This window comes from Phocoena phocoena, chromosome 3 (genome assembly GCF_963924675.1).
Source record: "Phocoena phocoena chromosome 3, mPhoPho1.1, whole genome shotgun sequence".
In the NCBI taxonomy this organism is placed as follows: Eukaryota; Metazoa; Chordata; class Mammalia; order Artiodactyla; family Phocoenidae; genus Phocoena; species Phocoena phocoena.
Genome location: NC_089221.1, coordinates 12,586,928 through 12,607,441, shown reverse-complemented (window position 1 = coordinate 12,607,441; position 20,514 = coordinate 12,586,928). Strand labels below are relative to the sequence as shown.

The 20,514-nt window shown below is 46.2% G+C and overlaps 1 protein-coding gene across 1 annotated transcript in view; it reads left to right on the top strand.

The window, feature by feature from the left end:
- ANKH (ANKH inorganic pyrophosphate transport regulator) overlaps positions 1-20,514 on the top strand; it is a 139,551-nt gene that overhangs the window by 88,681 nt on the left and 30,356 nt on the right. The window contains exons 4-8 of the mRNA XM_065874906.1: positions 1,329-1,412; positions 7,899-8,069; positions 10,285-10,419; positions 12,550-12,642; positions 16,292-16,387. Of these exons, the coding sequence (XP_065730978.1) occupies positions 1,329-1,412; positions 7,899-8,069; positions 10,285-10,419; positions 12,550-12,642; positions 16,292-16,387 (579 nt within the window). The remainder of the gene's footprint in view (positions 1-1,328; positions 1,413-7,898; positions 8,070-10,284; positions 10,420-12,549; positions 12,643-16,291; positions 16,388-20,514) is intronic.

Genomic DNA, 20,514 nt, shown 5'->3' with positions numbered 1-20,514 from the left:
TGAGGTAGTACCACAGTGCTTTCAGAGCAGTGAGAGAATTGAATGGAGTGACCTTTTTCACAAACTAAGAGAGTAAAAGCCCAGCTTCTTCAGCAGAGTCCATGATTCTGCTCTAATGCCTGCCCTCCTATCTGTACTGGGACTGTGTAAGCACATAGAAGGATTACAATTATACAGTGAACTTGGGGAACTCAGGACTAAGAGTGACTCACAGACTCTTTAGTGCCCTGTGTTCCACTTCCCTTCTTTGTTTATTTGCCACGGAAGTTTCCAAAGCCCAGTCTAACACCAGAACATCTGTGATGGACACCCTTTTCTTCCACGTTTCATCTCTCAACTCTCCCAAAAGGCCCAGTAGTAAGAGATTGCTTATAAAAACCAAAATAATACATATCAATCATCACCCCAAACACACACACACACACACACACACACACACACCTTGCAGCATGGCCCTGATGTATTTGTTGGAGAGATAATATTTGCAAATCACAAAGCTTATCGTCCAGACAGCTTTTGGTCAACAAAGGTAGCCTACAAGCCACAATTTGCAAATGTTATTTACACTTTGCATTTCTTTTCACATTTAGCACCTTTGGCCCTACAAGCTGAGGAGGAAGTAAATGTAGCAGCAGCTATAAAGTCTTGACACAGACCTAGGAAATGAGTCATACTTGTCTGATTATGTTTAGCTCGTGTGAAATGTTATTTCTTTGTCAGTTCAGGTCATCCTTTACTGGTTAGAAGGATGATGCTTAAGCGGATCCTACTTTGAACTTCAAACCTTCTCCAAACCTGTCATCCCCTGGAACTTTCATTGTCTGTAACCCTCGGAGGACCTTCCTCTTAATTTTCCTCAAAGGCACGAAGTGACAGATCGGATCCTGCCCAAACTTAAAGAGAAGGAAACAGAACCCTGATCAGTCAGCGAGTGCCTGCAATGACGGTAGTAACTCGGATCCAGTTTAGAGCCCTCATTAGAACATGCTTCACGGATGGAGAACGCTGTGCCTTGTGACTCCCACTGGTCCCCCATTCCTGGTATTCAGCCAGGTTTCCTGCCAAGCACACAAACCAGTACACTAGTCTGCATAGAACTGGTACCAAATAAACACTGTGCAGTCATTGGTTCCACTTAAGTCTCATGTGGTCCTAGCCACCAGGCTAAGTTACAGTCATTTTACCAATCAAAGATTTATGAAACCTGTGCTACTAAGGTTGGGGGGTGCGTTTCTATTCTATTTCAGGAATGCCCAGGGACTCATAACGACCAGAAATAACCTAATCCCAAAGGTGTATCTCATACCCTATTCTCTCCTTCCTGGCAGGCATGGACCCATGCTGGCATTCTCTTAAAACACAAATACAGTTTCCTGGTCGGATGTGCCTCAATCTCAGACGTCATAGCTCAGGTAAATGTGGTTCGTGTGTCCATCAGAGCTGCTCAGAGCCCCTTTCAGGTGATGGACAGAACTGGCTGATGCCTCATTTACAACCATCCGCTCCGCGAGCATCCCTGCATTACTCAAATCAAACGTGGACTTCCATAAATGCTTAAATGAATGAGAAAATGGAACCCCCCCCCCATGATACAAGCGTGTAAGATCTTGCAGGAATGGGTGTTTAGGAATTTAAATTTACCATCAGAGGTTTTGCCCTTTATTGTTAAGGCACTTGCACGTGAAATGACTCTGAAGTCAAAGCTAGTGGGTGGTCACAGGGTTGCTGTGCACACGTGGACCTCTGTGTGGCCGAGTCACTAGGTGCTAGTTTCTAGAAAATGCTCCTAGGAATTATTCTTTATTTATTTTTTATTTATTTTATTTTTATTTTTTGCCGTATGCGGGCCTCTCACTGTTGTGGCCTCTCCCATTGCGGAGCACAGGCTCCGGACGTGCAGGCTCAGCGGCCACGGCTCAGGGGCCCAGCCGATCCACGGCATGTGGGATCTCCCCGGACCGGGGCACGAACCCGTGTCCCCTGCATCGACAGGCAGACTCTCAACCACTGCGCCACCAGGGAAGCCCTAGGAATTATTCTTAAATGTTGTTGTCACCTGGGGCTGCCACTCACGCATCATTCTCCCACATTTGGAAAGAATCAGGAAGTCGGCTTCGTCTGAGAACATTATACTTCTGTCCAGTTCCCTGAGGTCAGGCACCAGCCCTGGTTTCCGTTCTCCTTCCTGTCTTCTTCCTCCAAAGATACCATGAAAAATTTTAGCAGCAAATTAGATTTAATTCCCATAGTCTGTAAGTTAGACTTAGTTCCTACACTCAGGGGTTTGGAGAACGATTTCTTCATGGAGAAGGAGGTGGACTGATTTCTAAGCTCCCTTCCCAATTCTCAGTTCCATTCTATGAACATGTCCACGCATTTCTTCCTGGTTTTTCCCTTTTGTACACGCTAGTCTTTCAGCCACCTTTTTGAAATAATCTACTGTTCAACTGTTAGTGCCTCCCTAAAGACCAAGAATTAAATTTCCAAATTAATTGCATTTACTCCATGGATCACTATTAAAAGTAATTTAAATTACTTCCTGCTAACATTATTTTGTGTGTGAGGAGTGTGTGTGAGCGTGTGCAGGCACACATGCTTGAATACTAGCTAACGTCATTCTCTGATATATCTTTGTTAATTTTCTTGGTGAGTTATTAGAGATTTTTTGGCCTGGTCTCACTTTTACTTCATCCTCTGAGGGATGAACTAAACTGCCTTGTTCACTCTAATCACTTAATTTGAAATTAAGGAAACAGCTCTTATTTCTAGCATTAGCATCAGCCAACTCAGTGAGCATTTGTAGATGTGTTATCTCAAAAGCAAACCTGGTCCTGGCCGCTGCCTGTTGGGAGGGCTCAAAAGCTCGGAATAAACATAACTCGTTGGTAGGGGCGATGGAAGCTGGATTCAGGTGCCATCTGGCCTTGGGCTTTTCCTGGTGAAGTTTCTGTTTTAAACCTTATAGTTGGAGTTCCTGCCGCAATTTGGTTGGGGGAATAAATTCAATGTTTGTTCTTAAGTCTTCTGCTTCCCCTCCCACCCCCAGCTTCAGTCCTCTCATTACTTGAAAGCATTTGTTAATTACCAGACTTGGTAATGAATAAATAGATCCTAGGCAAAGTCCTTTGAAATACCACCTCGGCATAGATAGATAGGGAGTAATAATCACCAATGATAAAATGAAAAGAATTTATAATGCCTTGAATTTCAGTGGCAACTCCCAGTTTGAAAAACGTTTACTGAGCTAATTAATTTCCCATCATAATACAAAAAAAAAAACCTCTTGCTTTGGTTCCAACATGCCATGCTTTTCTGTGTCACCATTATTGTAATAGTCATATGTTTTTGATTTATTCTGTGATCATCTAGACTTTCTTAGCTTGCTCAGTATCAAATGAGAATTCTCATGGGGTGTTGGGCCTCAGTGGGACCTCTAGTCCTTTCCCCATTGTTCTGTCATCAGCCCTGGCCTTCTGAAGCCAGCTGAGATCCCAGGGATGGGATCCCAGGATCCCAGCTGAGCAATCTGGCTGCACTACTGCAGGTCCCTCTGTCTCCTGCCTTTCCATCTCAGCCTTCGGGCAAAATCCCCGACCTGAACCACCCAATGGTGTGCACCACCTGCACCCAGGTAGCAAGCACTCCAGCAAAAAGTTACACAGCGGGACAAACTGATCAAAGTATAGATTCATCCTCTCATCACTCACCTCGGCGGACTCTAGTAACCATGTCAGAGGGGTCTCCACCCACCTCACTCTCCCTGGCAGGTGACCTCATTGCCTACCTCACTGAGAAATTTAAACCCACATGCCTACTTTCAGACCCTTGCCTCATCTCCGTTCCCCCTCCCATTCCAGGAGAGGAGGTGTCCCTCCTCTGTCCAAGGCCACTTCTTCCTGTGTGTGCCTTGAAGCCTATCCTGTCCTGCTTTCTCAGGAACCTTATTTGATTGGTTATCAGTGACTCCTTCTCTCTCTCCCCTGGATCATTTCTCTTTGACATGGAAACATGCTCAGACATCTGCCATCTTAACACAACAACAACAGCAACAACAAGCTTTTTCTCATGTACGTCTTTAGCTACAATTCTCTATTACTTCCCAGCCACACCTTTTGGAAGGCCAGTTTCCTCTCACTGGCTCCACTTTTTCACTTCTCTTCCTTCCTTTTACCTACCCCACGCTGACCTCCACGCCCATCAGTTCACCCACACTGTTCTCACTAGTGACCCTCTTGCCACTGAATCCAGCGGGCACTTTTTGTTGACTTAACGGATGTCTCAGCAACTCTTCACTCTGTTGACTGCTCCTTCGTCCGTGAAACATCCCTTCCCATTGGCTCTCACACCACCACGTCCTGGTTTTTCTCCTACTTCTGATGGCTGAGCTCATCTACTTACGTGTAAATGTTGAAGTTCCTCAGATCCATCCCTCTCCTTACTGTGTATTCTATTCATGAAGAATCTACTGCATGCCCTACGTTTAAACCATCTGTAACATGATTGATGATCACCAGATAGATATCTGTGGCCAAGCCCTCTCCTCTGAGCTCTAGACAAGCCATCTAAATATCTCTGTGCTATTTCCACTCACATCCTTCAGAGGGATCATAAGCCTCAGTTCGTACTCTTCATGCTCTTGATGATTGTGGTTCTGAATGAATCTGTGCCCCTACCAGCAGCTCAGAAACCTGGGAGCCACCCTAGGAGCGTCCCTCTTCAGGACCATCCGTCTAAAATTTTTAATCCTAGATGTATCTTTATCTGCCCTCTTCTCCCCATCTCGGCTGCCCTCGCCCTGGTCTGAGGGATCACCCCTCCCACCTGAACTCTCAGCGATGCCTCCTGACTCGGGCCTGCCCCTCTGCTCTGGCTCTCCTCCGTCCTTCCCCACTGCGGCCACAGGGATCAATTCTCAGTGAAATGCTGGCCGTCTCACCCCCTGCCTAGAACCTGCTTTAGAATCACCTCCTGGTGTCCTTGAGATAAAAAGCCAAAATCCTGATCATGGTCTACGAGGTGCTGAAACCCCACGGGCTCTGCTTCTTCCCCAGCCCCGTCACTTTCCTCTTGTCCCCTTGCTTTCTACCCTCCAGCCACTGGTCCTCCCCTGCGACCAATTCAATGTGGCCGAGCTGCCTCCCGCTGGGGGCTTTGCCTGGCTTCTGCCCGGGAGGAGATGCCCTGCCTCGGCTGCCACCTAACCCTGGCTCCTGTCGGCCCCTGCCGGCTCCTGCCAAGGCATTGGGTCTCGGCTCAGATGCACCCCAAATGGGGCGCCCTCCCTCACCCCACAGCCTGGCTCTCCCAGCACCACCGCCCTCTCTCCTTCACAGGCCTTTTCACAGGTTGATTACCATCTCTGCCTTCCCCACTAGGCTGTCAGCTCCAGGATAACAGAGCCTGGGACAATCTTATCTATCGTTGAATCCCCAGCACCCAGGACGGGGCCAGCACGTAGCAGGCTTTCCCTGGGAAAATCCTCACCACCGAGGCAGTAGGTTACCCGCAGAAAATAGTCCGACAAAGTTTTGATGATGGTATCAGAATCAAAAATCTTAATTCTGGATTGAATTGCAAAAGGCCCAGGTGTTATTTTAAGTTGATAAATGATACAGCCCACAGCGAAGGTGTAAGATGTGTGGTATGTGTTGGACCACCTGGCATCAAGCTATTAACGACATGAGGGAGGCTGAGAAAATCTTCACTTCGGCCTTGATCGCTACCGGCCCAATGCCTCCTGCCCGCCCTCTGCCACACTCCAGCCTGCTGTGCCCCTTGGGCCACTTTACTGTCATCTCCACACCTCCCCCTCCCTTTTCCTTCACTTCCAGATCCCCTTCCTTGGTCCTACTCGCCTTGCATGGCCATCCTGATGGCGTCACCGGGAGCCTTTCTGGACTGGGCAGAGGAGGGGTTGGTCTTCACATAGCCATTTTTCCTCCAGTATGTTTTCAGTCTCTAAACATGACCATCTTCGTTTACACTGTAGGTCTGTGTATGTCGAATCTTAAGCTTGCGGCAGACAAGACTAGTCTGTTTGCATATTAGGGCCCCTTAAGGCCTCTGCTTAGTTAGAGAAATAAATGGGCATCTTGGCCACATTACAGAACGCAATCTTCTGTTCCAAACACAATGGATCCTTCACCAGGTTTCCCCCAGCTGGTCTTTGCATCCCTCAGTTAATACAGTACATTTGTTCCACTGGGAAGCAACGGGCGTGGAGACAGTCACGGGCATCTTTATTTCCATCAATGGGGCTCCACTGTGTCCTCGGTGAAGGTGAATGGGAGTGTGTGGTCATGAGCCTGAGTGGACACTCACGCGCCCGTGCTCTGGGCAGCCTGGTCGTGTCCACGCAGCCAAGCGGTAGCTCTGCCCCCTGCATCCCCCTAAGGGCCTCTCTGTCCCATTTACCGGTTTGAGAACAGCAACCCGGGCACGAGTGTCGGTTTGTGGTTTGTGCTACGAGCAAACCTCCTCTAACGTCTCATACTAGTATCTCGTTCAGAAGAGTTTCTCCGGATTACCCTGCTTTTCTCTGTCCCCTGTGGCAACTGGACGCGCTCATTTGATGAACTGTGCTCGTTCTCCAGCTTCCTTTTTAACTTTCTGTCATCACTGATTTCTTGAGAATGCAGTGATCAGGGTACGCCTCCTTTGGTCAGGATCATTTAGTGGTGGCCTATCATTCCATGGATATTTGGCTATTAAGATTGATGTAGCCCCCCCCCCAAATTTTAAAAATTTTTAAAATGAAAAATAAATAACTAAAAGAAGGAGGGGAAAAATGGATACTACTTAACAAAAATCTCTAAGGACAAATACAAAACTAATGTCGGGCTGATATTCAGCTGGTTCTTACCATAACAGCCAGGCCCGTTGTCTGTTCTGTTCAGTTGTTCAGTCTGTTGGTAAATATTTAGAATATTATTCCTGAAAATAATCAAACAGATTCATTGCTGTAGTGGATAGAAAATGGATGGATGGGGTTCAAAGGTACTAGGTAGACTTTTTATAAATCTTGATATTTAATCACTGTGTTCCTCTTCAAAATAAATTAAACAAATAATTTTTTTAAACAAAAAAACAACAACAAAAAAATTGATGTAGCCCAGACAATCTCTCCCCTCCCCCATTACCCTATTTGTGCACTCAGTACGCCTCAGTTGTCTTCCAAACATGTGCATCCCAGGAAGGACTCTGGACAGAGGCGGGGCTGATTCTCTGATTTCTGTAGGATGGGAGGTTAAATACATTGATAAATTTGCTTTAGAGCCTGTACTGTTCAATAGAGATTGACACTTTACTATTATTTCAATCCCTCTTGACTTTGTATTTTTTGACCTATGCCACTTTTGTAAGTTAGTATCTTAAATTTTAATTATCTTGTTTTATAATAATTAACATTGGTGCTTTTGCAACATTTTTAGTGGATTCCACGTTATAAATGTTAATGTCCATTTTTCTGTGTACCATCATTGGTCACTGTTCTATCCTAAGTGGAAGGTCACTTAGGTCCTCTGGTGTGGATTACATGTGTACATCGATAGGGCAAAGCTCTTCTGCATCCTTTGGGGTCTGGGAATCCAAAGTTTCTAGACTTTTTTTAATCGATAACCTTAACCAGATGTGCAGTTGCCTTAAAAGAATCTTAATGATATATAATGAATATAACAGAATGATCGTGTGCTCTTCCAGTGAATCCCAAACCCATGACCCCGAATTCTCTGAGAGCACTATTGAGCTGTAGCCCGATACTGTTTCTGTTCTCCTTCTCATCAGTGTCAAGGTTTTCGCTCAGAGATACACCTCACCTGGGTGCAAGAGGTGGGACCGCGCTTCCATTGATTGGTTCCGTCTTCTCCCTACTGACTTGTTCTTGTTTCCCCATCTCTCAGGTCGTTTTTGTCGCCATTTTGCTTCATAGTCATCTGGAATGCAGAGAGCCTCTACTCATCCCCATCCTATCCTTGTACATGGGTGCCCTTGTGCGCTGCATCACCCTGTGCCTGGGCTACTACAAGAACATCCACGACATCATCCCGGACAGGAGTGGACCGGAGCTGGGGGTAGGTCCTTAGACCTCGAGGACATGCTCTCTGTACATCCAAGTGGAATATAGTTTCACCCCACACGTATGAAACGAGACATCAGTGTAACAACTACATGCTCTGGGATGTTACACCTCAAGGCCAAGTGCTTCGTAGTGTCCACAGGGAAAGACAGTTGGAGAACGGATGAACTCTGGAGATGAAAGAGTCCTTAGAGGTCACTCTCCAGCCTCCTTACCTCCATACGAGGAGACCAAATCACAGCGAGTCATGTCAGGCCGAGGAGGAGACACAGCACTGACGTCCCCCTTACTCTCTGTTGTCAAAAGGAAGTCATTCTGTTCTTGACAGAGATTTTAGGACCCCTGGTCCCACTGAACTCACATTTGATTATTTTTAATTTCACACCAGGGATCCAGGCTGTGTTTGTACTTTCTGTACTGGCCAAACACAATCACTCATTCAGGTGCCTTCTATGGAGGGAGCAGAGTATTTAGGTACCACAGGGCAACACAGGAAGTTCTTAAATGCGGTCTCTGGCCTCGAACAGCTTTACGTCCCTTATCCAGCACAGAACCAACATTCAGACATGAACCCAAGAAAGTACAGAGACTGCAATGGGAGTTCAAGAACTTCTCTCACTGAGGCTGAGAGAGGGTAGATAGGGATGAGGTCTAAAAAGCCCCCTTGATGGAGGCAGAGCTTGGCCTGTGCCTCGAAAGGTGAATATGGTACAAGCAAGATACAATCTTATACAAGTGACCAAAGCGTTCTTTTCATCATCATTATAAACAGTATCTGATTTATAGGTTTGCTAATTTCTCTATCCTCAGGTATCATTTGGGTTGGTATCCATCTAGATATAAGGCAGATATGCATGATTATGTATATATATATATTTTTTTATATATATATTTATATAAATATGGCCCTGAATAAATTACCACACTCCACCCCTTGATCCCACCTTTGACCACATGTTACTTTTGTCATGTCAAAACAGTAATTGCGGGACTTCCCTGGTGGTGCAGTGGTTGAGAATCCACCTGCCAATGCAGGTGACACGGGTTCGAACCCTGGTCCGGGAAGATCCCACATGCTGCGGAGCAACTAAGCCCGTGTGCCGCAACTACTGAGCCTACACTCTAGAGCCCACGAGCCACAACTACTGAGCCCGTGTGCCGCAGCTACTGAAGCCCACGTGCCTAGAGCCCGTGCTTCACAACAAAGAGAAGCCACCGCAATAAGAAGCCCGTGCACCGCAACGAAGAGTAGCCCCCGCTCACCACAACTAGAGAAAGCCCGTGCGCAGCAACAAATACCCAACGCAGCCAAAAATAACCAAAAAACCAGTAATTGTATTGACCACCCACCTTGATCTGAGGTCAGGCCATCAATAATATCAGATCTAGGGCTGGCTTCCCTTGTGGCGCAGTGGTTGAGAGTCCGCCTGCCGATGCAGGGGACACGGGTTCGTGCCCCGGTCCGGGAAGATCCCACATGCCGCGGAGCGGCTGGGCCCGTGAGCCATGGCCGCTGAGCCTGCGCGTCCGGAGCCTGTGCTCCGCAACGGGAGAGGCCACAACAGTGAGAGGCCCCGCGTACCGCAAAAAAAAAAAAAAAAAAAAAGGGGGGGGGGGCGCACATCTTTGCTGTAGAATTCTTAATTAGTCGCCTTCTCATTACCATGCTTTTGTTTTGCTTGTGCTTCTGAACATTTACATGACTTCTGTCAGAGCTTTGAAAATAGGAACCTCTGAGTAGATTTATATAGTGCCCAAATAATTAGGCACATTTGTGAGCAGACTGATTCCAAAATAAAGTATAACAATGTTTTACTTCTAAGACTTACGTCTTACTGACATGGCTTCTAGCCAGTCAGTTTGGTAATTTAAACAGAAAGTCATTTCCAGCCTGTTTCTTGGGCTATGAAGTTGGGTTCTGCTTGGGTTAAAGTTGCCCTGTTTGGAAAATAGATGTTTGGATCCATCAGGCTTAAATGTGTGTTTTGATTTCACAGTAGCTTGCCAGCTGTCTGAGTTCATGTCTATTAAGACTGTACGTTTCACTTTAATTCAACTTGGCTTGTCTACAGAGGCTTTTTCTATATTATTTTTAAGTATAGTGGATTGACTCATGATTGATATCGAAAGACAAGGCTTTGACTCTGAATTGTTTTTTTCTATTCTGCTTCCAGAGTTCAGTGAACTTTTATCCCCTTTTCTTGATGCAGGGAGATGCAACAATAAGAAAGATGCTGAGCTTCTGGTGGCCTTTGGCCCTCATCTTGGCTACACAGAGAATCAGTAGGCCAATCGTCAACCTCTTTGTTTCCCGGGACCTTGGTGGCAGTTCTGCAGCTACGGAGGTAGGGCAGCTTCTGGGGATGTGGGTACCCACTGTCCCCGTGTAAAAACTGGGTGCGGGGGAGGTGGATTTCAAATTTGTTTCCAATTCCTCTTGAGAGCTCAAGAAATTCTGTGATATTAAATTATGTGACACCTTCACACAAGGAACCCATAAGGATCTCCATCAGTGACTTAGAATCATGTGATTTTATATTTATATGAGTATGGGAGAAAATATCTCCTTCATCCTTCTCTTTTACCATATGAGAAAACCGAGATTAAGGACACACAACTAGCAAGAAGCTGGGCTAGTGTTAGAATCCAGGTTTTCTCTCTCCACTCAACGGCCTCTCCACTTTCCCATGGAGTCAGCATGGTGCCTCTTCACTGTAGTTGCAGAGGACAGCGGAAGATGCCATGCGCAGCAGCAGAAGTGAAAGTACCAGGGGGTGAAGGGCTGCTGCCTCCGTTTTGACCCACCTAGTCTCACCTGTCCTTTCTCCACCTCCTGTACCGAGCCTACCATGGCTTTATGTACTCTGGCAATCTGCCCTCCTCCAAAGGAGGGTCTCCATTATTTACTCAACTCAAGAAACTGATCTGGAAACTGGCAGCTCCTCCAAAGACAGAGTTGAAGCACGTTTTTCCATCTTTCAAGTATGGTATGAACAAGTAGAATGACTTCATTTGTTTCCTCCTCCGCTGCCCTCTGGAGAACTAATTGTCTCAAGAACTGCTGATCCTTCAGGAAGGCTGGTGGCTACTCATGAGAGCCTTCTGTTTACACATTGCCCTTGAATGCGCTGTCAGCATGTTTCCAGGCTGAGGTCTGCTGCCAGTTTCCATGTCCTGGGAAGCAACTCATGTTGGCTTGGAACAAGCAGCCCATAAATCACAAGCAGAAGGCTTTCCCTTGTCTCCATTGGTTCCTGGATTTTGTTTGTTGAATCAAGAATGCCATCTGGGCTGGCTTCTGTAACACAGCAGCTTTTTTACTTCAGTTTCATCTGCCCAGTAAAAAGTGTGGGACCCCCATCACCTGTGTGCTAGAATTCCATCTTCCCCTAAGAAAAACAAGACATTATACATTTGAGCCATTTCTAAATGACCTCAGTGCACAGAGACAGGCCTTAGCATTAGGGTGACAGAACTGACATAAATTGATCGTCTGCTTCTGATAATGTCGGCACTTATGGACGTTTCATTGACTCCCGACACCCCTGCACGATAGGTGTCGTTATGCTCATGGTTCTGCTGGAGGAACAGAAACGGGGCCTGAGAGCGTTCGTGCTTCACACAGCTGGGAAGTGATGAAGTGAGGTTTGAATCCAGGGCCGCCTGATGCCACCACCCACTCCTCACAGCAGTGTCTTCACCAGCTGGGGACCCACCTCGCTCACGGTCCTGGCATCGCTGTTATGGTCATTAGAACAGACGAAGCCTGATTCCTCCTGTCCTAGCTAGTTAGGGAGTTGAACTTTGCCAAAAATGTAGGGTTAGGTGCTCTGTTTTAAATTTTCTTCCTCTTCATTCACCTAAGAAATGAAACTCTCATTTTCATGGAAGAACCTGTGAGCCTTCCTATGAGAAGTATTAATTTAGTTTTCTTAAGTTAAACATCAAAATTGGGCTCTCCTGGCTGAACAGATTGAAAGTGAGTTGAGTTGGATGGAGGATACCATAAAGCCATCAACCAGCGCCCACGGTCAGCTTCCCTGGGGGATGGCGTGGAGGCAGAGCGGTGGACGCTGAGTGCAGAGTCTCCAGAGAGCATGGGTGGGGCTCAGAATCGCATTTTGAGACTCAAGAATTGGGCTAGACTAGAAGGTTCGGTTTAGCTCAGTGAGAATTTGGTGGACCTGGGTTGAAATCTTGGCTTCTCAGGCAGTGATCTGGACCCCTTCCTCACTGGATTCATGTAAAACAAGACTCATCCCCCTGGTCTCAGGTGCACACCCTCGGTCCACTCAGCCCGCTCCCGGGATGCAGGGGAGCACCTGCCATTTCCTCCTGCTGTCACCCAGGGTGGAGTGACCTGTCGGTGGGGACCACACCTGAGATGGTGTGCTCTGCCACGTGGCAGACGGCAGGCAGTGGCTGGACACAGGCTCTGCGGATGCCCTGCTAACTGTCGGCTCTTCCTCTTGCAGGCTGTAGCAATTTTGACGGCCACATACCCCGTGGGTCACATGCCATATGGCTGGTTGACAGAAATCCGTGCTGTCTACCCTGCTTTTGACAAGGTGAGAACCCCGTGCGCCGTGGTTTCTGAAACACACTCTTTAAAATTAGCGTTTGATAGACAGGGATCGCCGTTGACGGACGCAGTGATGTTTCTGATCTCACCTCGCTCTGCAAGATTAATGAGGCTTTGGGGCTGGCGGAGGAAACTCAGAAAATAACAGAGGCGAATTTACACTTGCCTTGATGCCGCTCCCATGATGCCTCTGCAAACCGATACTCACTTCAAGGTTATTCCTGTCAAGAAATTATTTGCAAACGGGAAATTATACTCTCAAAAAATTTTAGTATATTGGATTTCATTTCTCTTTTGTTGTTTTTTAGTGAAACTGATACTTTATAGCAGATGTGAAGGTACAGGAAGTTGTGTGCTTAAATTCATAAGCTTAAGGCTCTCTTGCGGGGTGCTGGGTTACCTGCACGCTGAAGTTGTCCAGGCAGCAGCCATGGGTCCAGGTTGGTTGGGATGCAGCACAGTTATTCCAGCTGGAAGCTTCTGGTGACGGCCACTGTGTCCTTCCACAGCTGTTGACACAGCCCAGGAAGGCACATAAGCCTTCAGACCTGTAACCTGAGGCCAGGTCAGGACTGACCTGCGTGCAGATCATTTGAGAAATGCCTATTTCATTAAAGCTTAATTATTTGAACCTGTAGACTTGTATCCTGAAACAAAGAAGTAGAAAAACAGACCCCCAGCAAGATAGTGTACAATGTTTTAAAATAAAAAATAGGAAAGAAGCACAGAACCTGCCACTGGTACTCTTAATAGCAACTGTTTGGCCTTGAATTTCTATAGAACTAGCTCAGAGCCATTGCTGATATCATTTCATGTGATCCCCTAAAGAGCCCTAGGAGGTGAAGAGAGGAAGCCTCTTCACCAGGGTCCCCAGCTGATTACCTGCCTCTATTCCCACACCTATAGTCAATCACCCATAAATAGCAACTCACCTCCAAGTGCTTCAGGGATGGCCCTCACGCAACCTAACGTGAGAGAGGGTAGGCTATCGCCCAGAGCTCTTTACTGGGTGTGGAACGTCCCCAGTAGACTGGACCCTCCACTGATTGCCAACATTCACTCACAACATTAGGATGCAGAGCATTTCCGAAGAAATTCTTTTGATTCCTGCTTCCTAGGCCTTTGAGAGCGGACTTCCGAAGGCCTGAGTCATTTGCAGGAGAGAGCCGTGTTTGAGTGGGTTTAATCCACTCCATTGATAGAAATCAGTGTTTTCATGTCAAGGAACATGTGTATAGAAGTAAGTCCTCAGAAACCAAAATGGATATAAGTCATCTTGCTAAATGTCTAGCTCTTGGAATATAAGATTATATAATAAAACTCAGTAGCAGGTTCTAAAGTGTTAGAACCTCATAGCTGTGAGTGTCTCATCTGAAATTGTTTTCGGCTACATTGAAATAGTAAAGCTTAACAATACAGTGCTATACAGTTTCACTAAGAGCGTCCAAGATCAGCATTGTTTTATTCACCATCACAGAGGCTAGGCACTACAAAAAAATTCTTTTTTTTTTTTTTACATCTTTATTGGAGTATAATTGCTTTACAATGGTGTGTTAGTTTCTGCTTTATAACAAAGTGAATCAGTTATACACATACATATGTTCCCATATCTCTTCCCTCTTGCGTCTCCCTCCCTCCCACCCTCCCTATCCCACCCCTCTAGGTGGGCACAAAGCACCGAGCTGATCTCTCCGTGCTATGCGGCTGCTTCCCACTAGCTATCTATTTTACATTTGGTAGTGTATATATGTCCATGCCACTCTCTCGCTTTGTCACAGCTTACCCTTCCGCCTCCCCATATCCTCAAGTCCATTCTCTAGTAGGTCTGTCTTTATTCCTAAAAACAAAAAGAAATTCTTTTGAGGAGCATACCTCTAGCCAGATGCTGGAGTTACTCAGAACCCTTTTGAAACCTCCCCCATTGTTGCCATGCATTCCACTGCGCTACTCCAAGCCATTCCCATGAATGCCGTCTATTCACCCGAATCTTAAGACACCTCTGTGTGGACTTCCAGAATCTGCTGCACTGACAGTTGAAATCCTTAGCCCCCTTGTGCGTTCCAGAATAAGAGATTTAAAATTTCTCGCATAACTCCTGCTGTTTCTAGCTAAACAGTGAGCTGGGAGAGTTTTCCACTCATCCAAATTCTCTCTAATGTTCAGTTATTACATGCAAAAGACTATGTTTCTGCGAAAGAGCAGATGGGGCAAACAAGGTGAGACACAGATGCTAATCTAATGATATGTGCTAGTTTATTCCAACCGTACTTGCAGAAATATTTTCTATTTTAAAAATAAAAGCGCACCTGAAGGAGCCGGGGCCCGTGGCTGCCACCACGGGTGGCGTGTGCATTTGGAGGTTCCTAATTCTTCCCGGCCTGGCCTCCTTCTCGCCCAGGCCACCGGGGCACCACCCGCGCAGATTCTTGGGGGAGAGGAGATGGAGAGATAGCCTACCTGCTGTGATTTGCACTGTGCACAGTCTGTTTTTCAGAAAAGCAGATGTGCTTTAGAGACCGGAGTTAAGAAAATGTCAACCCCTCCAGAGGTGGCATAAAGGGGAAGGGATTCGAGAGATTGCCTCAGCCTCTGAAGGGAAGCAAACATCAAAAGCTCTTTTGCAAGTGGGACCTGTAACACCTCTGCTTGTGTGTCTTCCATTGGGCTGGATATGGGAGCCAGGGGCTCGCTGTTTGTTCTTTTCTTTTTTTGAATTTTATTTATTTTTTTATACAGGAGGTTCTTATTAGTTCTTGTGAGTCGGCTCTGGGACTAATGGGATCCGTAAGGAGGCTGGCGTTGTTTTTCCTCTGCTGCCTTTCAAGGCTGAGGGCCGGACGCTCGTTTAGATTGGGTGACGGGCACGCCTAGCAGTGACCCTGGGATGGCCCCAGCAATCCCGCGGGCACGTGTCAGAGGACCTCTGGGCCGTCTGCATCATTTGCTTACATTTCAATCTGACAAAGCCTGTTTGAACATCTTCTCTACTCAAGAAAGATGGTGCTAAGTTGCAGGAGCTAAAGAGATGGGTGAGGGACTTCCCTGGCGGTCCAGTGGTTAAGACTTCACTTTTCAGTGCAGGGGGTACGGGTTCAATCCCTGGTCGGGGAGCTAAGATCCCACATGCCTCGCTGCCAAAAAACCAAAACATAAAAAAAAGAAGCAATATTGTAACAGATTCAATAACGACTTTTAAAAAAATGGTCCACATCAAAAAAAAAGGTCTTTAAAAAATAAAATAAAATAAACAGATGGGTGAGACACACAGTCCTTTATCTTGGAGAGCAAACGCGCACCTCACAGGGCCTTGACATGTGCCCTCAAATACGGGCCCAGATGCCACGCCTGCCTGCAGAGCTCCAGGGCAGTCGGGAACTGCAGGATGGGCTGGGGCCCTAGAGAGGGGACTCATTCAGGAGACACTGCCAGGCGTTCAGTCCAGAACCCCCTCTGGTTAGCATTCATGTCCAGAAACATGACAGCTGTCTGAGAGAGACTCAGAGGGACAGCTGTCTGCCAAGCTGTCACTTGACATCTACACTTTAGACGCATCAAATACAACAGAAACGAGATGCTCTGTAAGATGCACGTGTGGTCAGCCGAGGATAACCTGGAGCCTTTTCTTGCCCCCCTAGAATAACCCCAGCAATAAGCTGGTGAGCACAAGCAACGCAGTCACTGCAGCACACATCAAGAAGTTCACGTTCGTCTGCATGGCCTTGTCGCTGACGGTAAGGAGAGACCCATCCCCGCCCCCACCTGTGTTTGTTTTTGGAAAGGGGGGTAATCGCCATTTTCAAGGGAGAGTTCCAGTAGTCCATAATACGACGTTGTGCTAGATTAGATAACAACCTCTTCGAGACATTTTCATCTCAAAATATGAGCGATCGTCGTTCAAGGAGGGCGTTGAGTCTATAGAGGGTCAACTTCCGGTGTTTCTAAGCGCTTCTTACATGCTGAAGAGAGGCAGGCTTTGCCTTTCATTTTTAATACTCTTACTAATAATTTCCAGCCCATTTTTATATACCCAGAGTCAACTCTATAACCATCTCTGTCCCTTTTCCAAATTAAATTGGTGGTGTTTGTTTCGCTGGTAAAATTGCCTTTCCTCACACGTTTCCGCTGATATATCCTCCCCATTTATTTATCATTCAACACTTGCTTGTCAAGCACCTACTGGATCCCAAGCCCTGTGCCATCTTCAGGGATACGGGTGTGAACAAGTGTGGATAACACCTCACTGTTGGCAGGGCCTGCCAGTGACTCTGCACAGCCTTAAATAAACAGCACACATCCTTCCTTTATCAACTCCCCTGGGTAATTCAAATGTAAGAGACATAACGTTCAAAAAAACATGGAAAAGATTCCTACATGCTCTATAATCCAAATACACATGGTGTATAATTTAAGGTTGTTTATGACATTTATCAACAGTCGTAAGAAAATAACATTTATCATCAACTTCACATCGTAGACTGTGCCTTTTGGGTTCTAAAGATGGAGATGAGAAGAGGATAAAAAGAAATAGGGGTCTTTTGAACTCAGTTCCTTGTTTGTTGCTGTGACTACATGTGTCCTATTAAGTCCTGTAGCAGTTCTCCATTTTTATAGTACAATGTAAGAATGTAGCAGAAATGCCTGGGTGTGTGCAGTTCCATCATAAATGACTGATAAGGAGGACGTAAGGCAATAAGAGGTTCGGGGACATGGTGATGACAGGAACACATTGACCGTGGTCCCTCTGGCCATTATCACAAGAACCACTTAGCTAGATAAGCCCTCATAGTGGTCCTTTGAAATCAAGCCCGACACACATTTTAAGCCTTTTACGGATTTTTTTTTTCAAAACCCACAGCTTAATATTTGATCCATTGATCCAACACCTGAATAGATTGTATCAAGGGCAACACAAGATATATAGCCCATCACCTAACACCTCTGGCACTGAGTCATGACCTTGCATTCTCAGCTGTCCCGTCACTCCAGCCCAGCCCTTCCCTCCAGTCCTTCCCTCCTGAAACTGGGAAACTGCAAGGGGGGGTGTCAGAAGCCTATTCCAGGCCACGTCCCAGGGGTGGGGGGGATCTCTGGTAGCATGCCTGCCTGAGTCAGGACAGGTTGCCCCCGGCAACCCTGCTCTCCTGACTGCATTATTTCTCCCTGTGGTGGGCAAGTTTTTCCATAGTTCCCCAAAATATTAGCGAAACACTGCACAACCTTGAAACCGTTCAAAAGAGTATTTGGGGAAAAAACAGAGAAGATTTCTGTCCCAGGAACAGACCTCAGCTTTTGGAGACTGTGTTAAGTGACCGGGAGTTGAGAGCTCAGCTGGTTTCGGGTGCCAGGCTCTGAGATTGCGACCTCGTCCGACGCCGAGAGTTGGGAGCTTTCGGTCGTTGCTCGCTCTGCTATCCAGAGTCCGGCCAGGTCTCCTCTCTCTGCATTTAAACCTCCTCCCGCAGCTGTGCTTGAGTCCAGTGGAGAACTTTACCAGACTGGGTTTAAGGATATTCCTTTCCTCCTTCAGTTCACGGGCAATAACCTATACTTCTCAAACAAGAGCAGCAAGTGTATTTTGAAATGATAGCCAAGTAAGATCTAGAAAAATGCTTTGATTTCCCATGTAGAGGCTTTATTTACTTAGGATAGGATTAATTAGCCTAATCCTACCATCTGTAACTAGAGGTTACAGATCTATCTCAGGGTAGATTTGTCACCGTAGAAACAGAGACTCAGAATCCTGTGTTGGAAAGGAACTTGGAGATGAACTGATCAAATCCCATGATTTTTTAGTAAAGGAAATGACCCAGAGAGGATAAGTGACTTGCCCCAGGACAGGCCAGTACAGACTGGCAGACCTCACTTCATTGCACTTCCCAGATACTGCATTTTTTTTTACCAGTTGAAGGTTTGTGGCAACCCTGAGTTGTCAGATGATGGTTAGCATCTTTTAGCAATGAAGTATTTTTAAATTAAGGCATGTACATTTGTTCTCTAGACATAACGCTATATTGTACACTTAAGAGACTACAGTATAGTGTAAACATAACTTTTATATGCACTGGGAAACCAAAAAATTCACGTGACCCGCTTTGTTGCAACCTGCGCTTTATGGTGGTGGCCTGAAACTGAACCTGAAATATCTCCAAGGTATACCTGTAAATAATAAAACTTAAGTTTTTTTCCTTGCTTTATCGTGATATTCACTGTACTGCAGTGCTCTGGACCCAAACCTGCAGTATCTCCGAGTTCCGCCTGTAACAACGCCAGCTGGAAGCCAGACTTCCCAGCTCATTCTCTGGGGCCCTTTCCTCTGTATTGTGCTGTTTCCAACAGGCAGGAACAGATATCTGGCCCTGAGGCTCTGGACTGAGGCGCTTGCTGGCATGCTTGAAGCGGTGGTTTCTTCAACGCTAAAAACAGCAGTATCTGAGTTTGCAGCTTATGGTGTGTCTCACATACATTATCCTTATAACGATTCAATCAATCGGTCCAACATCTTGGCTAGAGGAATTGCCATTAAAAGATACGCAGAAAACAACGTTAGGGCTTTTCCCCCTAAATTCAGCGTTTCACTGTCACTATAAAGCATACACCTTTGTACAGTATTCATTCTTCACATCTGTGATTCCTTGGAGGCTCTGAACTTCCCTAGGCAGGGTCTGTGGCTTAGCCACCTCTTATCCCCAGGGCTTAGCATCCTGCCCGACACAGAAGGGGCACAGTAAGCAGAACACAAATACGTGCATCAACTAATACTTACCTGTGAGATAAGGATCAGAAAGGCACCCATGGCACCCACCCCTCATGAGCAACAACCTCCTCATTTATACTCAGGTTATCCTATTTTTAAAGCTTTGAAGACGCCCTTTACTCTCAAGTCTATTTTCCCTTTTTTAATTTTGAAACTTCTCCGTGTCAGGAAATGAACGTAGCAGAGCACTTAAGATCAGCACATCATGTATATTCCAGTGGATGATATGGTGTACAAAGTACGAGCCTTCTGATGGTTCCACAGCTTTCTATGCGTCGCCTAGGATTAGAGCACTTTCCTGAGCTCTGATCCTTTGGGCATAAATAGCTCTTCTCCCTGGGACTTTGAGAAGAGCTGATCCCACAGATCCTGCAGACACTTAATGACCCAGTGATGCTACCTGCTTTTCAAACGAAAAGGTGTACTGTCTCTAGCAAAAACTCATCTTGCAGTCAGAATGGGTTCACTCTTCAGGCCCTGACACTTTAGGTTCAACATCTTCCTTTGCCTGTGAAAGATACTTTCGACAGTTAGTAAGAGACTAATATTTCAGAATGCTACAATGCATGTATGTGTTTATTCCCTAGTATAGATTTTCCATTTAAATTTAGAGTATCGATCCAACTCTAAAAGTTGGTTCTTCCCTCATTTTCTTATCCAGGAGTCTGTCTGATCCAGTGGGCTTCAAGAAAAGCAGCAAATGCCTTCTGCCCAGTCGGAAGAGGAAGTGGATTTAGGAAGCGAGTAGAGTAGGAAGATAGAAGTATTTCTCAAGTAGCATCTTGCTTTCCTGCCTTCAGAGCTGCCTCTAGGCATGCTTAGTGAAGTGCTCATTGATTTCTTTAGACCATCTGATGCGAATGAGGACAGGGGGAGCTTTAGTTGATCCAGAAGATTAGCTTCAACATGGTAGAACCATCAGATAAAAATTAATCCCCTCGATAGCAACAAAGGAGCGGGCACGATGCAAACCAGGGTTAGCAAGGTGACTGCAGACTGACACGCTGCTGTTAGGGGCAAAGGAACACACAGTTCAAAAATATGTACAGTTTAAATCGATTTGGAAGAACAGCTTCAGATGGTATGCTGCTTGGTGGGAGCTTG